The sequence below is a fragment of the Strigops habroptila genome, unplaced genomic scaffold (assembly GCF_004027225.2).
Source record: "Strigops habroptila isolate Jane unplaced genomic scaffold, bStrHab1.2.pri NW_022045631.1_ctg1, whole genome shotgun sequence".
Lineage (NCBI taxonomy): Eukaryota > Metazoa > Chordata > Aves > Psittaciformes > Psittacidae > Strigops > Strigops habroptila.
The window spans coordinates 1-20447 of NW_022651108.1; the positions used below are offsets into that span (position 1 = coordinate 1).

Genomic DNA, 20447 nt, shown 5'->3' on the forward strand with positions numbered 1-20447 from the left:
TATGGGATGTGGATATGGGGCATAAATATGGGATATGGGATACGGGATATGGGTTGTGGGACATGGGATATGGGATATGGGATGTGGGATGTGGGACATGGGATATGGGATGTGGGATATGGGATACGGGATACGGGATATGGGATATGGGGCATGAATATGGGATATGGGATATGGGATGTGGGATGGGGACATGGGATATGGGATACGGGATATGGGGCATGAATATGGGATATGGGATATGGGATGTGGGTTGTGGGACATGGGATATGGGATATGGGATGTGGGATGTGGGACATGCGATATGGGATACGGGATATGGGGCATGAATATGGGATATGCGATATGGGATGTGGGACATGGGGTATGGGATACGGGATAAGGGATATGGGATATGGGACATGGGATATGGGATACGGGATACGGGATATGGGACATGGGATGTGGGACATGAGACATGGTATATGAGATATGGGACTTGGGACGTGGGACATGGGACATGGGATATGGGATATGGGACGTGGGACATGGGATATGGGGACATGGGATGTGGGACACGGGACATGGGACATGGGATATGAGATATGGGACACGGGACATGGGACATGGGGATGTGGGACATGGGATGTGGGACATGGGATATGGGATATGGGACACGGGACACAGGACATGGGATATGGGATGTGGGGATATGGGACATGGGACATGGGACATCCTCTGGTGACGGCGGTGCCGCTGCAGGCGAGCGCGGGGACATGGTGTCCTCAACCCTCAAGTTGGGCATCTCCATCCTCAATGGGGGCAACGCTGACGTGCAGCAGGTACTGGCCTGGCCACGTGTGTCCCTGCGTGTCCCCATGTGTCCATGTGTCCTCGTGTCCATGTGTCCCCATCTCCATGTGTCCCCATGTCCCTGCACCCCCATGTCCCCATGTCCATGTGCCCACATGTCTGCATGTCCATCCTCCTGTCTGTGTGTCCATTGCATGTCCATACATCCATGCCCATGTCCATACATCCATGCCCGTGTCCATACATCCATGCCCATGTCCATACATCCATGCACGTGTCCATGCACCCACGTATGTCTCTGCGTGTCCATGCAGGTCTCCGTGCATCCATGTACGTGTCCGTCTGTCCACGCGTGTCCCCGTGCTGATGGCCACGTCCTGGTCCCTGTGTCTGCCTGTGACACGCGTGTGCTGGTTCCCGTGCCCCCTGCACACGCGTGTCCATGTTCCCGTGTCCCCTGCACACGCGTGTCCGTGCTCACATGCGTGTCCCATAGAAAATGCTGGATTACCTGAAGGAGAAGCGGGAGGTCGGCTTCTTCCAGAGCGTCCAAGCCCTGATGCAGACCTGCAGGTGAGGGTATCCCCATGGGAATTGGGGTGTCCCCATGGCAATTGGGGTGTCCCGATGGGAATTGGGGACCCCCTGGCTATTGGCATCCTCCACAGGCTTTGGGGTCCCCCCCTGAGGTCATTGGGTCCTGCCACAAGCATTGGGGCCCCTCCTGGCCTTTGGGGTCCCCCCATGGGAATTGGGGTCCCCTCCTGGCCTTTGGGGTCCCCCTATGGGAATTGGGGTCCCCTCCTGGCCTTTGGGGTCCCACTACAAGCACTGGGGTCCTTCGCAGGCTTTGGGGTCCCACCTGGTCCTTGGGGTCCCCCCATGGGCTTTGGGGTCCCCCCTTGGCTATCGGGGTCCCCCCCTGGACATTGGGATCCCCCTACAGCCAAATACATCAGGGACTCCCCATGGGTGTCGCGAGGTTTTGGGGGGGGTCCCCAAGACCTTTAGAATCCCTGGGGGGGGTTTGGGGTCCCTGAGGGGGTGTTTGGGGTCCCAGGTCATGTTTTGGGGTCCCTGAGGGGGGGTTTGGGGTCCCAGGTGATGTTTTGGGGTCCCATCCTGCCCCCCTGTCCCCGCAGCGTGCTGGACCTCAACGCCTTCGAGCGGCAGAACAAGGCCATGGGGCTGGGGATGGTGACGGAGGATGGGACGAGTGAGTGGGACCCCCAACAACGGCACCCACAGCACCCCACAGCACCCCACAGTGCCCTATGGCACCCCACAGCACCCATGGGACCCGTGGGAAAAGGGGTGGAACTGGGGGTCCCCGTCCTGCTGCGCTGCTCCCCCCGACCCCAGGCTGAGAATGAACCCCCCAACCCCTTAATGAACCCCAAGTCCTTAATGCCCCCCCCAAAACCCATTGAACCCCCAAATCCTTAATGTACCCCCAAACCCTATTGACCCCCCCAAGTCCTAATGACCTCCCATGTCTCTAATCCCCCCCTATAGCCCCCATACCCCCAATGTCCCTAACAACACCCCAAAACCCTATTGAACCCCCAAACCCTATTGTCCCCCCCAACCCTATGGAACCCCCAAACCCTAATAACCCCCCAAACCCTATTGACCCCCCAAATCCTAATGACCACCCCAAACCCTATTGAACCCTCAAACCCTATTAACCCCCCCAAACCTATTCTCCCACCAAACCCCTATTGTACCCCCAAACCCTATTGACCCCCCAACCCTATTGAACCCCCCCAAACCCTATTGACCCCCCAAACCCTAATGACCCCCCAAACCCTGTTGTCCCCCCCAAACCCTATCAAACCTCCAAACCCTAATGACCCCCTAAACCCTATTGACCCCCAACCCTTTTAAACCCCCCCAAACCCTATTGAACCCCCAACCCTATTGACCCCCCCAAACCCTGTTGTCCCCTCGCAACCCTATTGACCCCCCAAACTCTAATGACCACCCCAAACACTATTGACCCCCCAAACCGTGTCATACCCCCCAACCCTAATGACCTCTCCAAACCCTACTGATCCCCCAACCCTATTGATCCCCCAACCCTATTGACCCCCCAACCCTAATGACCTCCCCAAACCCTATTGACCCCCAACCCTGTTGACTCCCCCAACCCTATTGACCCCCCAACCCTAATGACCTCCCCAAACCCTATTGAACCCCCAACCCTATTGACCCCCCCAACCCTATTGACCCCCCAACCCTAATGACCTCCCCAAACCCTATTGACCCCCAACCCTGTTGACCCCCCCAACCCTATTGACCCCCCAAGCCTATTGAACCCCCCCAAACCCTGTTGACCCCCCCAAACCCCCTTGCCCCCCCGCTCACCTCCTCTCTCCCTTCTCTTCCCACCCTGGCTCCTGGTGCAGTCAGCCGTGAGAATGGTAAATACCCATTATTGGGGGGGCTATAGGGGCTATAGGGGCCTATAGGGGCTATGGGGGCTTGGGGAGCTATAGGGGGCCATAGGGGCTATTGGGGCTATAGGGCTAGGGGGTATTACCATAGGGTCTATGGGGTCTATAGGGTGTCACCACAGGGTCTATGGGGTCTACAGGGTCTATGAGGTCTATAGGGTGTCACTGCAGTCTCTGCGGGTGTCACTGCAGTGACTATGGGGTCTGTAGGGGCTATAGGGTGTCACCGCAGTGTCTATGGGGTCTATAGGGTCTATGGGGTCTGTAGGGTGTCACCGCAGGGTCTATGGGGTGTCACTGCAGGGTCTATAGGGTCTATAGGGTGTCACCGCAGTGTCTATGGAGTGTCACCGCAGGGTCTATGGGGTCTATAGGGTGTCAGCGCACTGTCTATGGGGTGTCCCCGCAGTGTCTATGGGGTGTCCCCTGGCTGTCACCCCCCGGTGTCCCCCCAGCATTGCCCAGCCCTGCTTGTGCCCCCCCCCGGTCCTGCTGTCTCCCCCCCCTTTCTAACACCCTGCACCCCAGGGTCCCCATTGTCACCCTATGGTGTCCCTATTGTCACCCTATGGGGACCCCATTGTCACCCTATGGTGTCCCTATTGTCACCCTATGGTGTCCCTATTGTCACCCTATGGGGACCTCATTGTCACCCTATGACGACCCCATTGTCACCCTATGGTGTCCCTATTGTCACCTTATGGTAACCCTAATGTCACCCTATGGGGACCCCATTGTCACCTTATGGTGTCCCTATTGTCACCCTATGAGGACCTCATTGTCACCCAATGGGGACCCTATGTCACCCTATGGGGACCCGATTGTCACCTTATGGTGTCCCTATTGTCACCCTATGAGGACCCTATTGTCACCCTATGGGGACCCTATGTCACCCTATGAGGACCCCATTGTCACCCTATGGGGACCCCATTGTCACCTTATGGTGTCCCTATTATCACCCTATGGTGTCCCTATTGTCACCCTATGGGGACCCCATTGTCACCCTGGGGTGTCCTCCATCACCCTGCTGTGACCTGCCCTTGTCCACCCCTGTCCCTGTGTGACCCCATGGGTGTCCCCATGGGACCCCACACGTGTGTCCCCCCATGTCCCCACACGTGTCCCCACGTGTCCCCACGCGTGTCCCAGGGGAGAAGGTGATGTCGGATGATGAGTTCACGCAGGATCTGTTCCGGCTGCTGCAGCTGCTCTGCGAGGGCCACAACAACGGTGAGAGGCAGCGCTATGGGGCAGCGCTATGGGGCAGGGCTATGGGACAGGGCGGGCTATGGGGCAGGGGGTGTTATGGGGCAGGGCTGTGGGGCACTGGGCTATGGGGCAGGGCTATGGAGCAGCCGTGGGACATGGGGCTATGGGGCAGCCGTGGGGCAGCCGTGGGGCAGCCATGGGGCTGGGGTGACCCCGTTGCCTCCCCTCTGCCCCCCAGACTTCCAGAACTACCTACGGACGCAGACAGGGAACACGACGACCATCAACATCATCATCTGCACCGTGGACTATCTGCTGCGCCTGCAGGTGCCCCATAGGGACCCACAGAGACCCCATAGGGACCCACAGAGACCCATAGAGACATGACCCTGATGATCCCCATGTTCCTGGTGCCCCCCATGTCCCTGATGGTGGCCCCCATGTCCCCATAGCCCCATGTCCCCATGGTGGTCCCCATGTCCCTGGTGGTCCCTATGGTGGTCCTTATGTCCCTATGGTGGTCCCTATGTCTCTTATGGTCTCCATGGTGGTCCCCATGTCCCTGATGGTCCCTATGGTGGTCCCCATGTCCCCATATCCCCATGGTGTTCCCCATATCCCCATGTCCCTGATGGTCCCTATGGTGGTCCCCATGTCCCCATGTCCCTGATGGTCCCCATAGTGGTCCCCATGTCCCTGATGGTCCCTATGGTGGTCCCCATGTCCCCACATCCCCATGTCCCTGATGGTCCCCGTGGTGGTCCCCATGTCCCTGATGGTCCCCATAGTGGTCCCCATGTCCCTGATGGTCCCCGTGGTGGTCCCCATGTCCCCATATCCCCATGTTCCTGATGGTCCCCATGTCCCCATATCGCCATGTCCCCAGTGGTCCCCATATCCCCATGTCCCTGATGGTCCCCATGTCCCCATATCCCCATGTCCCCAATGGTCCCCATATCCCCATGTCCCTGATGGTCCCCATAGTGGTCCCCATGTCCCCATAGCCCCATGTGCCTGATGGTCCCCATGGTGGTCCCCATGTCCCCATATCCCCATGTCCCCAATGGTCCCCATATCCCCATGTCCCTGATGGTCCCCATGTCCCCAATGGTCCCCATATCCCCATGTCCCTGATGGTCCCCATAGTGGTCCCCATGTCCCCATATCCCCATGTGCCTGATGGTCCCCATGGTGGTCCCCATGTCCCCATATCCCCATGTCCCCAATGGTCCCCATATCCCCATGTCCCTGATGGTCCCCATATCCCCATGTCCCCATGTCCCTGATGGTCCCCATGGTGGTCCCCATGTCCCCGTGTCCCTGATGGTCCCCATGTCCCCATATCCCCATGTCCCTGATGGTCCCCATGGTGGTCCCCATGTCCCCGTGTCCCTGATGGTCCCCATGTCCCCATATCCCCATGTCCCCAATGGTCCCCATATCCCCATGTCCCTGATGGTCCCCATGGTGGTCCCCATGGTGGTCCCCATGTCCCTGATGGTCCCCATGTCCCCATATCCCCATGTCCCTGATGGTCCCCATGTCCCCATATCCCCATGTCCCCAATGGTCCCCATATCCCCATGTCCCTGATGGTCCCCATGGTGGTCCCCATGGTGGTCCCCATGTCCCCATCCCAGGAGTCCATCAGTGACTTCTACTGGTACTACTCGGGGAAGGACGTGATCGATGAGCACGGGAAACGCAACTTCTCCAAGGCCATGGCCGTGGCCAAGCAGGTCTTCAACAGCCTCACCGAGTACATCCAGGTGAGCCCCATGGGCCCCATGGACCCTGATGGCCATGGAGGTCCCCAAGGACCCCAGTCCCTAAAGGGTCCTGATGGCCATGGAGGTCCCCATGGACTTTGGTGTCCCAAGAGTCCCGTTGACCCGGGGGGGTCCCCAAGGACCCTGATGACCATGAGGGTGTCTTGAGGTCCCTGGGGGTCCCCAATGACTCTGATGATCATGGGGGTGCCCCGGGGGTCCTGAAGGCCATGGAAGACCCCCAAGGACCCCAATCTCTAAGGGGTCCTGATGTCCCTGGAGGTCCCCAAGGATCCTGATGACCATGGAGGTCCCTAAAGACTCTGATGACCATGGGGGGCCCAAAGGACCCTGATGTCTCTGATGTCCCCAATATCCAGATGTCCCCAATGTCCTGATGTCCCCAGTGTCCCTGATGTCCCTGATGTCCCCAATGTCCTGATGTCCCCGATGTCCCTGATGTCCCCAATGTCCCCAGTGTCCCCAATGTCCTGATGTCCCCAATGTCCCTGATGTCCCCAATGTCCCGATGTCCCTAATGTCCCCAATGTCCTGATGTCCCCAATGTCCTGATGTCCCTGATGTCCCGATGTCCCTGATGTCCCCATTATCCTCCTAATGTCCCCAATGTCCCCGAGTCCCTGGTGTCCCCAATGTCCTGGTGTCCCCAATGTCCCCAAGTCCCTGGTGTCCCCAATGTCCCTGGTGTCCCCAACGTCCCCATTATCCTCCTAATGTCCCTGATGTCCCCAATGTCCCCAATGTCCTGATGTCCCCAACATCCTGGTGTCCCCATGGGTGTCCCCCCAGGGCCCGTGCACGGGGAACCAGCAGAGCCTGGCCCACAGCCGCCTCTGGGACGCTGTCATCGGCTTCCTCCACGTCTTCGCACACATGATGAAGAAGCTGGCCCAGGTGGGCACTGGGAGCACTGGGAGCACTGGGGAGCACTGGGAGCATTGGGGGCACTGGGGGCAATGGGGGCAATGGGGGCAATGGGGGCACTGGGAGCACTGGGGGCAATGGGGGCACTGGGAGCACTGGGGGTAATGGGGACACTGGGAGAACTGGGGGCACTTCGAGCACTTGGGGCAATGGGGACACTGGGAGCACTGGGGGCAATGGGGGCACTGGGAGGACTGGGAGGACACTGGTGGCAATGGGGACACTGGGGGCACTGGGGGCAGTGGGGGCAATGGGGGCAATGGGAGCACTTGGGGCACTGGGGACACTGGGAGCACTTGAGGCACTGGGAGCACTGGGAGCACTGGGGGCAATGGGGGCAATGGGGGCACTGGGAGGACACTGTGAGCACTGGGGGCAATGGGGACACTGGGAGCACTGGGGGCAATGGGAGCACTGGGAGCACTGGGGAGCACTGGGGGCAATGGGAGGACTGGGAGGACTGGGAGGACACTGGGGGCACTGGGGGCATTGGGGGCAATGGGGGCACTGGGGGCAATGGGAGCACTGGGGGCAATGGGGGCACTGGGAGCACTGGGGAGCACTGGGAGCACTGGGAGCATTGGGGGCACTGGGAGCACTGGGGGCAATGGGAGGACTGGGAGGACACTGGGAGCACTGGGGGCAATGGGGGCACTGGGGAGCACTGGGAGCACGGGGAGCACTAGGAGCACTGGGGGCAATGGGAGCACTGGGGGCACTGGGAGCACTGGGGAGCACTGGGGGCAATGGGAGGACTAGGAGGACACTGGGGGCCCTGGGGGCAATGGGAGCACTGGGGGCGATGGGGGCACTGGGGGCAATGGGAGCACTGGGAGCACTGGGGGTAATGGGGGCACTGGGGGTACTGGGGGCACTGGGAGCACTTGGGGCACTGGGGGCAATGTGGGCACTGGGGGCATTGGGGGCACTGGGAGCACTGGGAGGGCACTGGGAGCACTGGGTGTCCCCCCACCATGGCAAAGCCCCCCCTGATCCCTCTACTTGGGTTGATGATGACTTGGGGGGTCCCCAACCCAGGTCCTGCCGCACGGAGGGGGGACCCCTCAGGCTCACAGTGTCTCCTGTTGTCCCCTTGTCCCTTGTTGTCCCCTGTTGTGCCCTTGTCCCCTGTTGTCCCCACGGCAGAACTCCAGCCAGATCGGGCTGCTGAAGGAGCTGCTGGACCTGCAGAAGGACATGGTGGTGATGCTGCTGTCCCTGCTGGAGGGTGGGTCCATCCCCGCCATGGGTGCCCCAGTGTCACCCAGCATCACCCTCAACCTGTGCCACCCCCTGGGGTCGGGATCTCCCAGTTCCCCACCATCCGTGGTGGTCCAGGCCACTTGAGGTGTCCCTTGACCATCCAAGGTGTCCCTTGACCATCCAAGGTGTCCTTGACCATCCACACTGTTCCTTGACCATCCAAGGTGTCCTTGACCATCCACACCATCCCTTGACCATCCAAGGTGTCCTTGACCATCCAAGGTGTCCCTTGACCATCTAAGGTGTCCCTTGACCATCCACACTGTCCCTTGACCATCCAAGGTGTCCCTTGACCATCCAAGGTGTCCTTGACCATCCAAGGTGTCCCTTGACCATCCACACTGTTCCTTGACCATCTACACCATCCCTTGACCATCCAAGGTGGCCTTGACCATGCAAAGTGTCCTTGACCATCCAAGGTGTCCCTTGACCATCTAAGGTGTCTCTTGACCATCCAAGGTGTCCTTGACCATCCACACTGTCCCTTGACCATCCACACTGTTCCTTGACCATCCAAGGTGTCCTTGACCATCCACACCATCCCTTGACCATCCAAGGTGTCCTTGACCATGCAAGGTGTCCTTGACCATCCAAGGTGTCCCTTGACCATCTAAGCTGTCCCCTGACCATCCACACTGTCCCTTGACCATCCAAGGTGTCCTTGACCATCCAAGGTGTCCTTGACCATCCACACTGTCCCTTGACCATCCAAGGTGTCCTTGACCATGCAAGGTGTCCTTGACCATCCAAGGTGTCCCTTGACCATCTAAGCTGTCCCCTGACCATCCACACTGTCCCTTGACCATCCAAGGTGTCCCTTAACCATCCAAGGTGTCCTTGACCATCCACATTGTCCCTTGAGCACCCAAAGCATCCCCTGTCCTTTGGGGTATCCCCAGCCCTGGGGCCACCCCTGCAGCACCCTTAGACCTGACGCGACCCCCCCGCTGACCCCCGCAGGCAACGTGGTGAACGGCACCATCGCGCGGCAGATGGTGGACATGCTGGTGGAGTCATCCAGCAACGTCACCATGATCCTCAAGTTCTTCGACATGTTCCTGAAGCTGCGGGACATCGTGGCCTCGGATGCTTTCCGCGACTACGTGACGGACCCGCGGGGCCTCATCTCCAAGAAGGACTTCCAGAAAGCCATGGACAGCCAGAAGCAGTTCGAACCTTCCGAGATCCAGTTCCTGCTCTCGTGTTCCGAGGCCGATGAGAACGAGATGATCGACATCGAAGCCTTCGCCGGGCGCTTCCAAGAGCCCGCCCGCGACATCGGCTTCAACGTGGCCGTTCTCCTGACCAACCTCTCGGAGCACGTCCCGCACGACCAGCGGCTCCGCACCTTCCTGGAGCAAGCCGCCAGCATCCTGGAATACTTCCGTCCCTTCCTGGGCCGCATCGAGATCATGGGGGCCGCGCGGCGCATCGAGCGCCTCTACTTCGAGATCAGCGCCGCCAACAAGGCGCAGTGGGAGATGCCGCAGGTCAAGGAGTCCAAGCGCCAGTTCATCTTCGACGTGGTCAACGAAGGTGGAGAGGCCGAGAAGATGGAGCTCTTCGTCAGCTTCTGCGAGGACACCATCTTCGAGATGCAGATCGCGTCGCGCCTCTCCGAGGAGGAGGCGGCGCATGAAGAGCAAGTGGATGAGGAGCAAGAGGATGAAGAGGAAGCCCCTGACGCTGCCCCGGCGCCGGAGCCCACCTCAGCTTTTGGGCACCTCTTGGCCGGCGCCGGCGGCTTGAGCCGCGTCTTGGGGTCCCCCCATGCGTGGCGGCGGCGGCTGCGGCGGCTGCGGCGGCGGCCGGGCCGGGAGCTGCTGTGGGCAGCGGGTGCCGGCGCCGGGCGCGCAGTGCTGGGCACCCTGGGTGCTGGTTGTGGGGCGCTGGGGGCCGTGGGGCGCCTGGTCTGGGTGTCGCTCTTCGGAGGGGGCCTGGTGGAGGGGGCGCAGCGCCTGGCGCTGTCCGAGGTGCTGGCCAACATGCCCGACCCCACGCAGGATGCTGTGGGGGGCGCCGGGGGGGATGATGGGGGGCCCCAAGAGCCCGGCCCCACGCCGCAGCCCCTTGAGCAGCAGCCGGTGGAGGAAGAGGAGGAAGAGGAGCAGGAGGTGGAGGAGAAGGCGACGGCGGCGGCCGTGGCGCCGGTGATGCCGTTCGGGCTGCACAAGGAGCACCATCGCTTGGCAGCTCTGGATGCGCCGGGGGGGCTCGGGGACATCGGGGAGCCCCCCGGAGCTGAGCCCCCCACCCCCGAGGGCACCCCTATCCTGCGGAGGAAGGTCGGGGTAGGTGGGGGGACCCTGGGTTTGGGTGTTATGGGGGGGTCTATGGGGCTGGTCCAGGGGTTGGATGTGGCCCCCCCCGAGGTCCTGCAGGGGCTGATGCTGGTGTCCCCACAGGAGGATGGGGAGGAGGTGGTGGAGCAGCAGCAGCAGCAGAAGGAGGAGACACCAGAGGCCGAGGAGGAGAAGGCTGAGTAAGTGGGGACAGGGGCGCCGTGGGGTGTTGAATGGGCCCTTTGGAGCTGTGGGGTGGGTCTATGGGCCCATTGGGTGTCCGTGGCTCCATTGGGTGTCCATGGCCATGTTGGGTGTCCAAAACCCCATTGGAGTTTTGGGGTGGGTCTGTGGGCCCATTGGGTGTCCATGGCTCCATTGGGTGTCCATGGCTCCATTGGGTGTCCATGGCCATGTTGGGTGTCCAAAACCCCATTGGAGTTATGGGGTGGGTCCATGGCCCCATTGGGTTTCCCTGGCCCCACTGGGGCTCTAGGGAGGGTCCATAGCTCTGTTGGAGACATGGGGTGTTTCCATGGCCCTGTTGGGTGTCCATGGCCCCTTTGGGTGTCCATGGCCCTGATGGGTGTCCATGGCCGTGTTGGGTGTCCATGGCCCCTTTGGGTGTCCATGGCCCCGTTGGGTGTCCATGGCCGTGTTGGGTGTCCATGGCCCCTTTGGGTGTCCATGGCCCCATTGGGTGTCCATGGCCCTGTTGGGTGTCCATGGCCCTCTTGGGTGTCCATGGCCCCGTTGGGTGTCCATGGCCTCATTGGGTGTCCATGGCCTCATTGGGTGTCCATGGCCCCTTTGGGTGTCCATGACCCGGATGGGTGTCCATGGCCCCATTGGAGCCATGAGGTGTCTCCATGTCCCCATCGGAGCTATGGGGTGTCTCTATGTCCCCATTGGAGCTATGGGGTGTCTCCATGTTCCCATTGGAGCTATGGGGTGGTTCCATGTCCCCATTGGACAGTAACCAGCCCCACTGGTCCCGGAGGGCCCCCACTCACCCCTTGCCCCCCCAACAGCGCAGAGAATGGGGAGAAGGCCGGGCCGGAGGGTGCCGAGGGGGGGCCCGAGCCTGCGGCGCCCCCCAAGAGGAGGAAGTCGGTGCTGAGGGTGCGCAAAGAGTCCCCGAGCGAAGGAGCCTTCGAGTTCTGGGCAGAGCTGGAGGTCCAGAGGGTCAAGTTCCTGGTATGGGGGGAGCCAGGAGCCCCATAGATGGGGATGGGACCCATGGGGAGGGGTCCCCCTGGTCCTGAGTGTGTCCGTGTCCCCCTGGGACAGAACTACCTGTCAAGGAACTTCTACAACCTGCGGTTCCTGGCGCTCTTCCTCGCCTTCGCCATCAACTTCATCCTCCTCTTCTACAAGGTCTGTGCCATGGGGCAGCCTGGGACCCACAGAGAGGGAGTGGGGTGGGATGGGAGCACCCTGGATCCCATCTATGGGGTTTGGGGTTGGATGGGGACACCCTGGGCCCTATAGGAGGGGTGTGGGGTGGGATAGAGACACCCTGGGCTCCATGGGGGGTGATGGGATGGGGGCACCAAGGGCCCCATAGAGGGGGGGTGGGGTGGGATGGGGACCCCCTGAACCTTATAGGGGGAGTGTGGGGTGGGGTGGGGACACCCTGAACCCCATAGAAGGCTATGGGGTGGGATGTGGACACCCTGGACCCCATAGAAGGTGGCTATGGGGCAGGATGAGGACAACCTGGACCCATAATGGGGGGGTGGGTGGGAATGGGGCACCGAGGGCCCTATAGGCAGGGTGTGGGGTGGGATGGGGACACCCTAGCCCCCCATAGAAGGCAGCTATGGGGTGGGATAGTGACACCCTGGACCCATAAGGAGGGTGTGGGGTGGGATGGGGACACTCTGGGCCCCCATAGAAGGCAGCTATGGGGTGGGATAGTGACACCCTGGACCCATAAGGAGGGTGTGGGGTGGGATGGGGACACTCTGGGCCCTATAGAGGGGGTGTGGGGTGGGATGGGGACACCCTGGCCCCCCATAGAAGGCAGCTATGGGGTGGGATAGTGACACCCTGGACCCATAAGGAGGATGTGGGGTGGGATGGGGACACTCTGGGCCCTATAGAGGGGGTGTGGGGTGGGATGGGGACACCCTGGCCCCCCATAGAAGGCAGCTATGGGGTGGGATAGTGACACCCTGGACCCATAAGGAGGGTGTGGGGTGGGATGGGGACACCCTGGCCCCCCATAGAAGGCAGCTATGGGGTGGGATAGTGACACCCTGGACCCATAAGGAGGATGTGGGGTGGGATGGGGACACTCTGGGCCCTATAGAGGGGGTGTGGGGTGGGATGGGGACACCCTGGCCCCCCATAGAAGGCAGCTATGGGGCAAGATGTCCCCATGGAGGGGGGGGGGGGGGGGTTGTGCTGTCCATGGTGCTGGCACCACCTTCCTGTGTTGTCCCCCCCGCAGGTCTCGGAGCACCCTCCGGGCATGGAGGAGGCAGAGGAGGGCTTGGGGGCAGCGGAGGTGGCGGCGGAGGCCGGGGGGGAGGCCGGGGGGGAGGCCGGGGGGGACGAGGAGGCGAGCGTGGTGTACTACTTCCTGGAGGAGAGCACCGGGTACATGCAGCCGGCGCTGCGGGCGCTGGCGCTGGCGCACACGCTCGTGGCCTTCCTCTGCATCATCGGCTACAACTGCCTCAAGGTGAGCACACACACACACACCCTTGGACACGCCCCTTTTGCCTTATTTGGGCATACCCCATTTGGATGCACCCACTGGGACACGCCCCTTTTGCCTTGTTTGGACATAATCCCTTTGGACACGCCCCTTTTGCCTTATTCGGACATACCGCATTTGGACATGCTCCCTTTGAGCACACACCTTTAGCCTTATTTAGACACCCCCTCTTCGGACACGCCCCCTTTACCCTATTTGGACACGCCCCATTGGGACACGCCCCCTTTGACCCACTCTTTTACCTTATTTGGACACTGCCATTGACACACCCTTTGGACGCGCCCCATTGGCCGTGCCCCCTGGGCATGCTCCCAAGCCCATTGGCCACAGCCTTTAAGCACTGGCCACACCCACCTGCCCATTGAGCCCATTGAGCCCATTGACCCCGCTGCCCCCATTGACCCCATGTCTCCATTCATTCCCTGCTCCCATTGATCCCATTGCCCCCATTGACTCCATGTCCCCATTCACCCCTTTGCCCCCATTGACCCCATTGCCCCCTTGACTCCATTCACTCCTCTACCCCTATTGCCCCCATTGCCCCCCTTGACTCCATTCACTCCTCTACCCCATTGCCCCCATTGCCCCCATTGACCCTGTTGCCACCATTGCCCCCATTGCCCCCCTTGACTCCATTCACTGCTCTACCCCTATTGCCCCCATTGCCCCCATTGACCCTGTTGCCCCCATTGACTCCATTCACTCCTCTGCCCCTATTGCCTCCATTGGCCCAAAGACCCTGTTGCCCCCATTGACTCCATTCACTCCTCTGCCCCGATTGTCCCCATTGCCCCCATTGACCCCATTGTCCCCCTTGACTCCATTCACTCCTCTGCCCCCATTGCCCCCATTGCCCCCCTTGCCCCCGAGCAGATCCCACTGGTGATCTTCAAGCGGGAGAAGGAGCTGGCCCGGAGCCTGGAGTTCTCGGGGCTCTACATCAGTGAGCAGCCGCCTGACGACGACGTGAAGGGCCAGTGGGACCGGCTCGTGCTCAATGCTCAGTATGGGACGGGGATTGGGGGGGCCTTGGAGGGGGTATGGGGGTCCTGGGGGGTCGATGGGGGTCCTGGGAGGAGTCTAGAGGGGTCTGGGGGAGTCTGTGGGGGTGCTGGGGGAGTCTAGAAGGGTCTATAGGGGGTCTTTGGGGGTCCATGGGAGGTCTGGGTGGGTCTAAAGGGATCTGGGGGGGTCTATGGGGGGGTCTATGGGGGTCCATGGGGGGCCTGGGGGAGTCTAAAGGGGTCTGGGTGGGGCTGTGGGGGGTCTATGGGGGTCCATGGGGGACCTAGGGGAGTCTAAAGGGGCCTGGGTGGGGCTGTGGGGGGTCTATGGGGTCCGTGGGGGGGTCTATGGGGTCCATAGGGGGTCTGGGGGGGTCTATGTGAGTTCTGGGGGGGGGTCTGTGGGGGTCTGTGGGGGTCCTGGGGAGTCTAAAGGGATCTGGGTGGGTCTATGGGGGGTCTATGGGGATCTATGAAAGTCCTGGGGGGGGTCTGTGTGAGTTCTGGGGGGGTCTATGGGGATCTATGGGAGTCCTGGGGGGGTCTATGTGTGTTCTGGGGGGGGGTGTCTATGGGGGTCCTGGGGGGGTCTGAAGGGGTCTGGATGGGTCTATGAGTGTCCTGGAGGTCTATGGGGCATCTGTGGGGGTCTATGGGAGTGCTGGGGGGGGGGGGTCAAGACTTTCCTGACCCCCCCCCCCGTGTTCCTCCAGATCCTTCCCTAGGAACTACTGGGACAAGTTCGTCAAGAGGAAGGTGATGGGGGGGGGGGAACTCCATAACCATGGGGGGGGGTTTGGGGGGACCCCAAATGTGTGTGTCCCCTCCCTAACCCTGTGCCCCCCCCTCTCCCCCCCCAAAAAAAGGTGCTGGAGAAGTACGGGGACATCTATGGACGGGAGCGGATCGCGGAGCTGCTGGGGATGGATTTGGCCAGTCTGGAGATAGGGGCACAGGGCGAGAGGAAACCCCCCCCCGACAGCTCCCTCCTCACATGGTGGGTCCTGGGGGGGTCCTTGGGAGGGGGTCAGACCCATTTGGGGTCCCCCCTTCCCCATCCTCATCCTCTTCCGTGGTGTGATCCCCCAGGATCACAGCCATCGACATCAGGTACCAGATCTGGAAGTTTGGGGTGATCTTCACTGATAACGTGAGTTTTTGGGGGGGGGGGGGGGGGAACAGGGTGATGGGGGGCCCATGGGGATGGGATCTAGGGGGCTGGGACCCCACCCAGGAATGGGGTTTCCATAGGGATGGGGGGCCTGGAGTAATGGAGGGGTCCCAGGGGAATGGGGGGGGCCCAAGGGAGTGGGATCTGGGGGGGTGATGGAATGGGGTTTCCATAGGGATGGGGGTATCCCATGGGGATTGGGGGGTCATGGTGTGATGGGGGGGTCCAAGGGGATGGTACCCCCATCAATGGGTATCCCAGCTCAATGGTGGAGTAAGACCCCCATCAATGGGTGCCCCAGCTCAATGGGGGGTGATGGACCCCCATCAATGGGTGTCTCAGGTCAATGGGGGGGTGTTGGAGACCCATCAATGGGTGCCCCAGCTCAATGTGGGGGTGTGGGATCCCCATCAATGGGTGTCTCAGGTCAATAGGGGGGTGTGGGACCCCCATCAATGGGTGTCCCAGGTTAATGTGGGGGTGTGGGACCCCCATCAATGGGTGTCCCAGGTCAATGGGGGGGTGTGGGACCCCGATCAATGGGTGTCCCAGGTCAATGGGGGCCGTTGGACCCCCATCAATGGGGCTGCCCCATTGATGCCCTTGTCCCCCCCAGTCCTTCCTGTACCTGACCTGGTACATGGCCATGTCCCTGCTGGGCCACTACAACAACTTCTTCTTCGCCTCCCACCTCCTGGACATCGCGATGGGGGTGAAGACGCTGCGCACCATCCTGTCCTCCGTCACCCACAATGGCAAACAGGTGGGGGGGGCATCTATGGGGTGCCTGAGGGGCTCCTGGGGGTCCCTGGGGGGTCCTGGGGGCACCTGGGGGGTCCTGGGGGCATCTGGGTGGTCCTGGAGGGGGGGTCCTGGGGGTATCTGGGGGGTCCTGGTGGCATCTGGGGGGTCCTTGGGGGAGTCCTGGGGGGATCTATGGGGTCTCTTGGTGGTCCTGGGTGTATCTATAGGGTCCTGGGGGCATCTATGGGCTCCTGGGGGTATCTATGGGGTCCCTGGGGTGGTCTTGGGGGCATCTATGGGGTTCTGGGGGTATCTGTGGGGTCCTTGGGGGTATTTCTGGGGTCCTGGGGGCATCTATGGGGTCCCTGAGGGGCTCCTGGGGGTATTTCTGGGGTCCTGGGGGCATCTATGGGGTCCCTTGGTGGTTCTGGGTGTATCTATAGGGTCCTGGGGGCATCTGTGGGGTTTCTGGGGGCATCTATGGGGTCCCTGGGGGCATCTATGGGGTTTCTGGGGGCATCTATGGGGTCCTGGGGGCATCTATGAGGTTCTGGGGGCATCTCTGTGGCCCTTGGGTGGGTCCTGGGGGTATCTGGGGGGTCCTGGGGGTATCTCTGGGGTCCTGAGGGGGGGTCCTGAGGGTATCTCTGTGGTCCTTGGGGGGGTTCTGGGGGTATCGGGGGGTCCTGGGGGTATCTCTGGGGTCCTTGGGGGGGTCCTGGGGGTATCTCTGGGGTCCTTGGGGTGGTCCTGGGGGTATCTCGTGGTCCTTGGGGGGGTCCTGGGTGTATCTCTGTGGTCCTTGGGGGGTTCCTGAGGGTATCTCTGTGGTCCTTGGGGGGGTCCTGGGGGTATCTCTGGGGTCCTTGGGGGGATCCTGGGGGTATCTCTGGGGTCCTTGGGGGGGTCCTGGGGGTATTGGGGGGTCCTGGGGGTATCTCTGGGGTCCTGGGGGGGGGGTCCTGGGGGCATCTCTGGGGTCCTTGGGGGGGTCCTGGGGGTATCTCTGTGGTCCTTGGGGGGGTCCTGGGGGTATCTGGGGGGGTCCTGGGGGTATCTCTGTGGCCCTTGGGGGGTGCTGGGTGTCACTGGGGGTGTCCCTGTGGCCGGGGCGGGTGCTGAGCTGTGCCCCCCACAGCTGACGATGACAGTGGGGCTCCTGGCCGTGGTCGTGTACCTCTACACCGTGGTGGCCTTCAACTTCTTCCGCAAGTTCTACAACAAGAGCGAGGACGAGGACGAGCCCGACATGAAGTGCGACGACATGATGACGGTCAGCGGCCCTGGGGGGGGGTCCTGGGGGGGCCAGGGGGTGTCTATGGGGTCCTGGGGGTGTCTATGGGGTCCCTGCGGGAGTCCTGGGGACATCTATGGGGTCCTGGGGGTATCTATGGGGTCCTGGGGGGGTCCTGGGTGTGGTCCTGGGGGTATCTATGGGGTCCTGGGAGGGTCCTGGGGGTGGTCCTGGGGGTATCTATGGGGTCTGGGGGGTATCTATGGGGTCCTGGGAGGGTCCTGGGGGTGGTCCTGGGGGTATCTATGGGGTCCTGAGGGTATCTATGGGGTCCTGGGGGGGCCCTGAACCCCGCTGTCCCCCCCCAGTGCTACCTGTTCCACATGTACGTGGGGGTCCGGGCCGGGGGGGGCATCGGGGATGAGATCGAGGACCCGGCGGGGGACGACTACGAGCTCTATCGCGTCGTCTTCGACATCACCTTCTTCTTCTTCGTCATCGTCATCCTCCTCGCCATCATCCAGGGTGGGCTATGGGGGGTGGGGGGGGTGGGGGGCTATGGGGGGTATAGGGGGTATGGGGGCTATGGGGAGTATGGGGGGTATGGGGGGTATGGGGCTATGGGGGGTATGGTGGATATGGGGGTACGGGGGGTATGGGAGGTATGGGGGGTATGGGGGTATGGGGGTTATGGGGGTATGGGGGTATGGGGGTTCTGGGGGGTATGTGGGGTATGGGGTGTATGGGGCTATGGAGGCTATAGGGGCTCTGGGGGGCTCTAAGGGGGGTTATGGGAGGTATAATGGGGTGAAAGGGGGGTTATGGGGTATATAAGGGGGGCCTATAAGGGGGTTATGGGGCTATAAAGGCAGTAGAAGGAGCCAGTGGGGGGTCTATGGGGCTGTCCCCCCCCTTGTGACCCCCTTTATGTGTGTGTCCCCCCCCCAGGTCTGATCATTGATGCCTTTGGGGAGCTGCGGGATCAACAGGAGCAAGTGAAGGAGGACATGGAGGTGGGGGGGGGGGAACGGACACCCCCAATCTATGGGGCGGGTTTCCGGGGGGGGGGGTCCCTGCGCCCCATTGATCCCCATTGACCCCCCCCCATAGACCAAGTGCTTCATCTGTGGCATCGGGAGCGATTACTTCGACACGACGCCCCATGGCTTCGAGACCCACACGCTGGAGGAGCACAACCTGGCCAATTACATGTATGGGGCTGGGGGGGGGGGCACTTATGGGGCTGGGGAGGGGGGGGGACACACACACACACACAGGGGGTCCCCAGTGCCCCCCATTAACCGCTAACCGCCCCCCCCCCCATATCCCATTGATCCAGGTTCTTCCTGATGTACCTGATCAATAAGGATGAGACGGAGCACACGGGGCAGGTGGGGGGGGGGCACTGGAATGGGGGGGGGGGGCAGTAGCCATGGGGGGGGGGCAATAACCATGGGGGGGTCTTATTGGCCATTGGGGGGGTTATTGGCCATTGGGGGGCTCTTATTGGCCATTGGGGGGGTCTTATTGGCCATTGGGAGGGTCTTATTGGCCATTGGGGGGGTTATTAGCCATTAGGGGGGGCTTATTGGCCGTTGGGGGGGGTCTTATTGGCCATTGGGGGGCTCTTATTGGCCATGGGGGGGTATTAATGACCATTGAGGGGGGTTATTGGCCATTAGGGGGGTGTTAATGACCATTGGGGGGGTCTTATTGACCATTGGGGGGGTTATTGGCCATTGGGGGGCTCTTATAGACCATTGGGGGGGTCTTATTGGCCATTGGGGGGGTTATTGGCCATTGGGGGGCTCTTATTGGCCTTTGGGGGGGTCTTATGGACCATTGGGGGGGCTTATTGGCCATTGGGGGGGTGTTAATGACCATTTGGGGGGCTTATTGGCCATTGGGGGGGTCTTATTGGCCATGGGGGGGGTCTTATTGACCATTGGGGGGGTCTTATTGACCATTGGGGGGGTTCTTATTGGCCATGGGGGGGGTATTAATGACCATTGGGGGGGGTTATTGGCCATTGGGGGGCTCTTATTGGCCATGGGGGGGGTCTTATGGACCATTGGGGGGGCTTATTGGCCATTGGGGGGTTGTTAATGACGATTGGGGGGGTCTTATTGGCCATTGGGGGGCTCTTATTGGCCATTGGGGGGGTCTTATTGGCCATTGGGGGGGCTTATTGACCATTGGGGGGCGTTATTAGCCATGGGGGGGGGGCTTCATTTGGGGTGCAGACCGGTTGTATTGAGGGGAGGGGTCACTGAGGGATATGGGAGGGTTTGGGGGGGCAGTTTTGGGGTGTCCTTGGGGGGGTCCCCCATTCCCTATGTGCCTCCCACCCCCCAGGAATCCTACGTCTGGAAGATGTACCAGGAGCGCTGCTGGGATTTCTTCCCGGCCGGAGACTGCTTCCGCAAGCAATATGAGGATCAGTTGGGGTGACCCCCCCCCAGCACCCCCAAAGGACCCCCCCAGTACCCCCAAAGGACCCCCCAATACCCCCTTTAAGTGCCTTGTCCGATGGGGGGGCGCATTTGCCTTCATCACCCAATAAACCTGGAGAGTGTCGATGGCTCCGGGCTCCTTCTTGACCCCCCCCCACTTTGGGATTGGGGGGGACCCGGGAATTGGGGTGATTTGGGGGCCCCAGGGGGGAATTTGGGGGTTCTGGAGTGGAGTTTGGGGCTCTAGAGTGGGATTTGGGGGTCGCGGGGTGGGATTTGGGAGTCCTGGGGTGGGATTTGGGGGTCCCAGGGTGGGATTCGGGGCTCTAGGGTGGGATTTGGGGGTCCCGGTGGGGGATTTGGGGGTCTAGGGTGGGATGTGGGGCTCTAGGGTGGGATTT

The 20447-nt window shown here is 61.5% G+C and overlaps 1 protein-coding gene across 1 annotated transcript; it reads left to right on the plus strand.

Moving 5' to 3' along the window:
* Positions 1-698: 698 nt before the first annotated feature.
* LOC115603352 (ryanodine receptor 1-like) lies at positions 699-20170 on the plus strand. Its single transcript, XM_030475165.1, has 25 exons — positions 699-821; positions 1289-1365; positions 1935-2008; positions 3201-3215; positions 4398-4478; positions 4696-4784; positions 6097-6225; positions 7036-7140; positions 8317-8398; positions 9394-10724; positions 10839-10915; positions 11747-11912; positions 12006-12092; positions 13171-13404; positions 14314-14444; positions 15158-15200; positions 15311-15441; positions 15534-15594; positions 16232-16378; positions 17498-17632; positions 17962-18118; positions 18542-18606; positions 18704-18804; positions 18933-18984; positions 19949-20170. Exons 1-25 carry the CDS (start codon positions 699-701, stop codon positions 20042-20044), a joined length of 3789 nt encoding a protein of 1262 aa, XP_030331025.1. The 3' UTR covers positions 20045-20170.
* The last annotated feature ends 277 nt before the right edge of the window (positions 20171-20447 follow it).

What these genes read in the sequence shown, in the direction of transcription:
- LOC115603352 (XM_030475165.1), top strand. Translation starts at nt 699, where the DNA reads ATGGGACATGGGACATCCTCTGGTGACGGCGGTGCCGCTGCAGGCGAG. An exon ending in TGATGAAGAAGCTGGCCCAG is followed by an intron (nt 7,141 to 8,316) that starts GTGGGCACTGGG and finishes TCCCCACGGCAG; the next exon opens with AACTCCAGCCAGATCGGGCT. An exon ending in AGTGCGACGACATGATGACG is followed by an intron (nt 17,633 to 17,961) that starts GTCAGCGGCCCT and finishes GTCCCCCCCCAG; the next exon opens with TGCTACCTGTTCCACATGTA.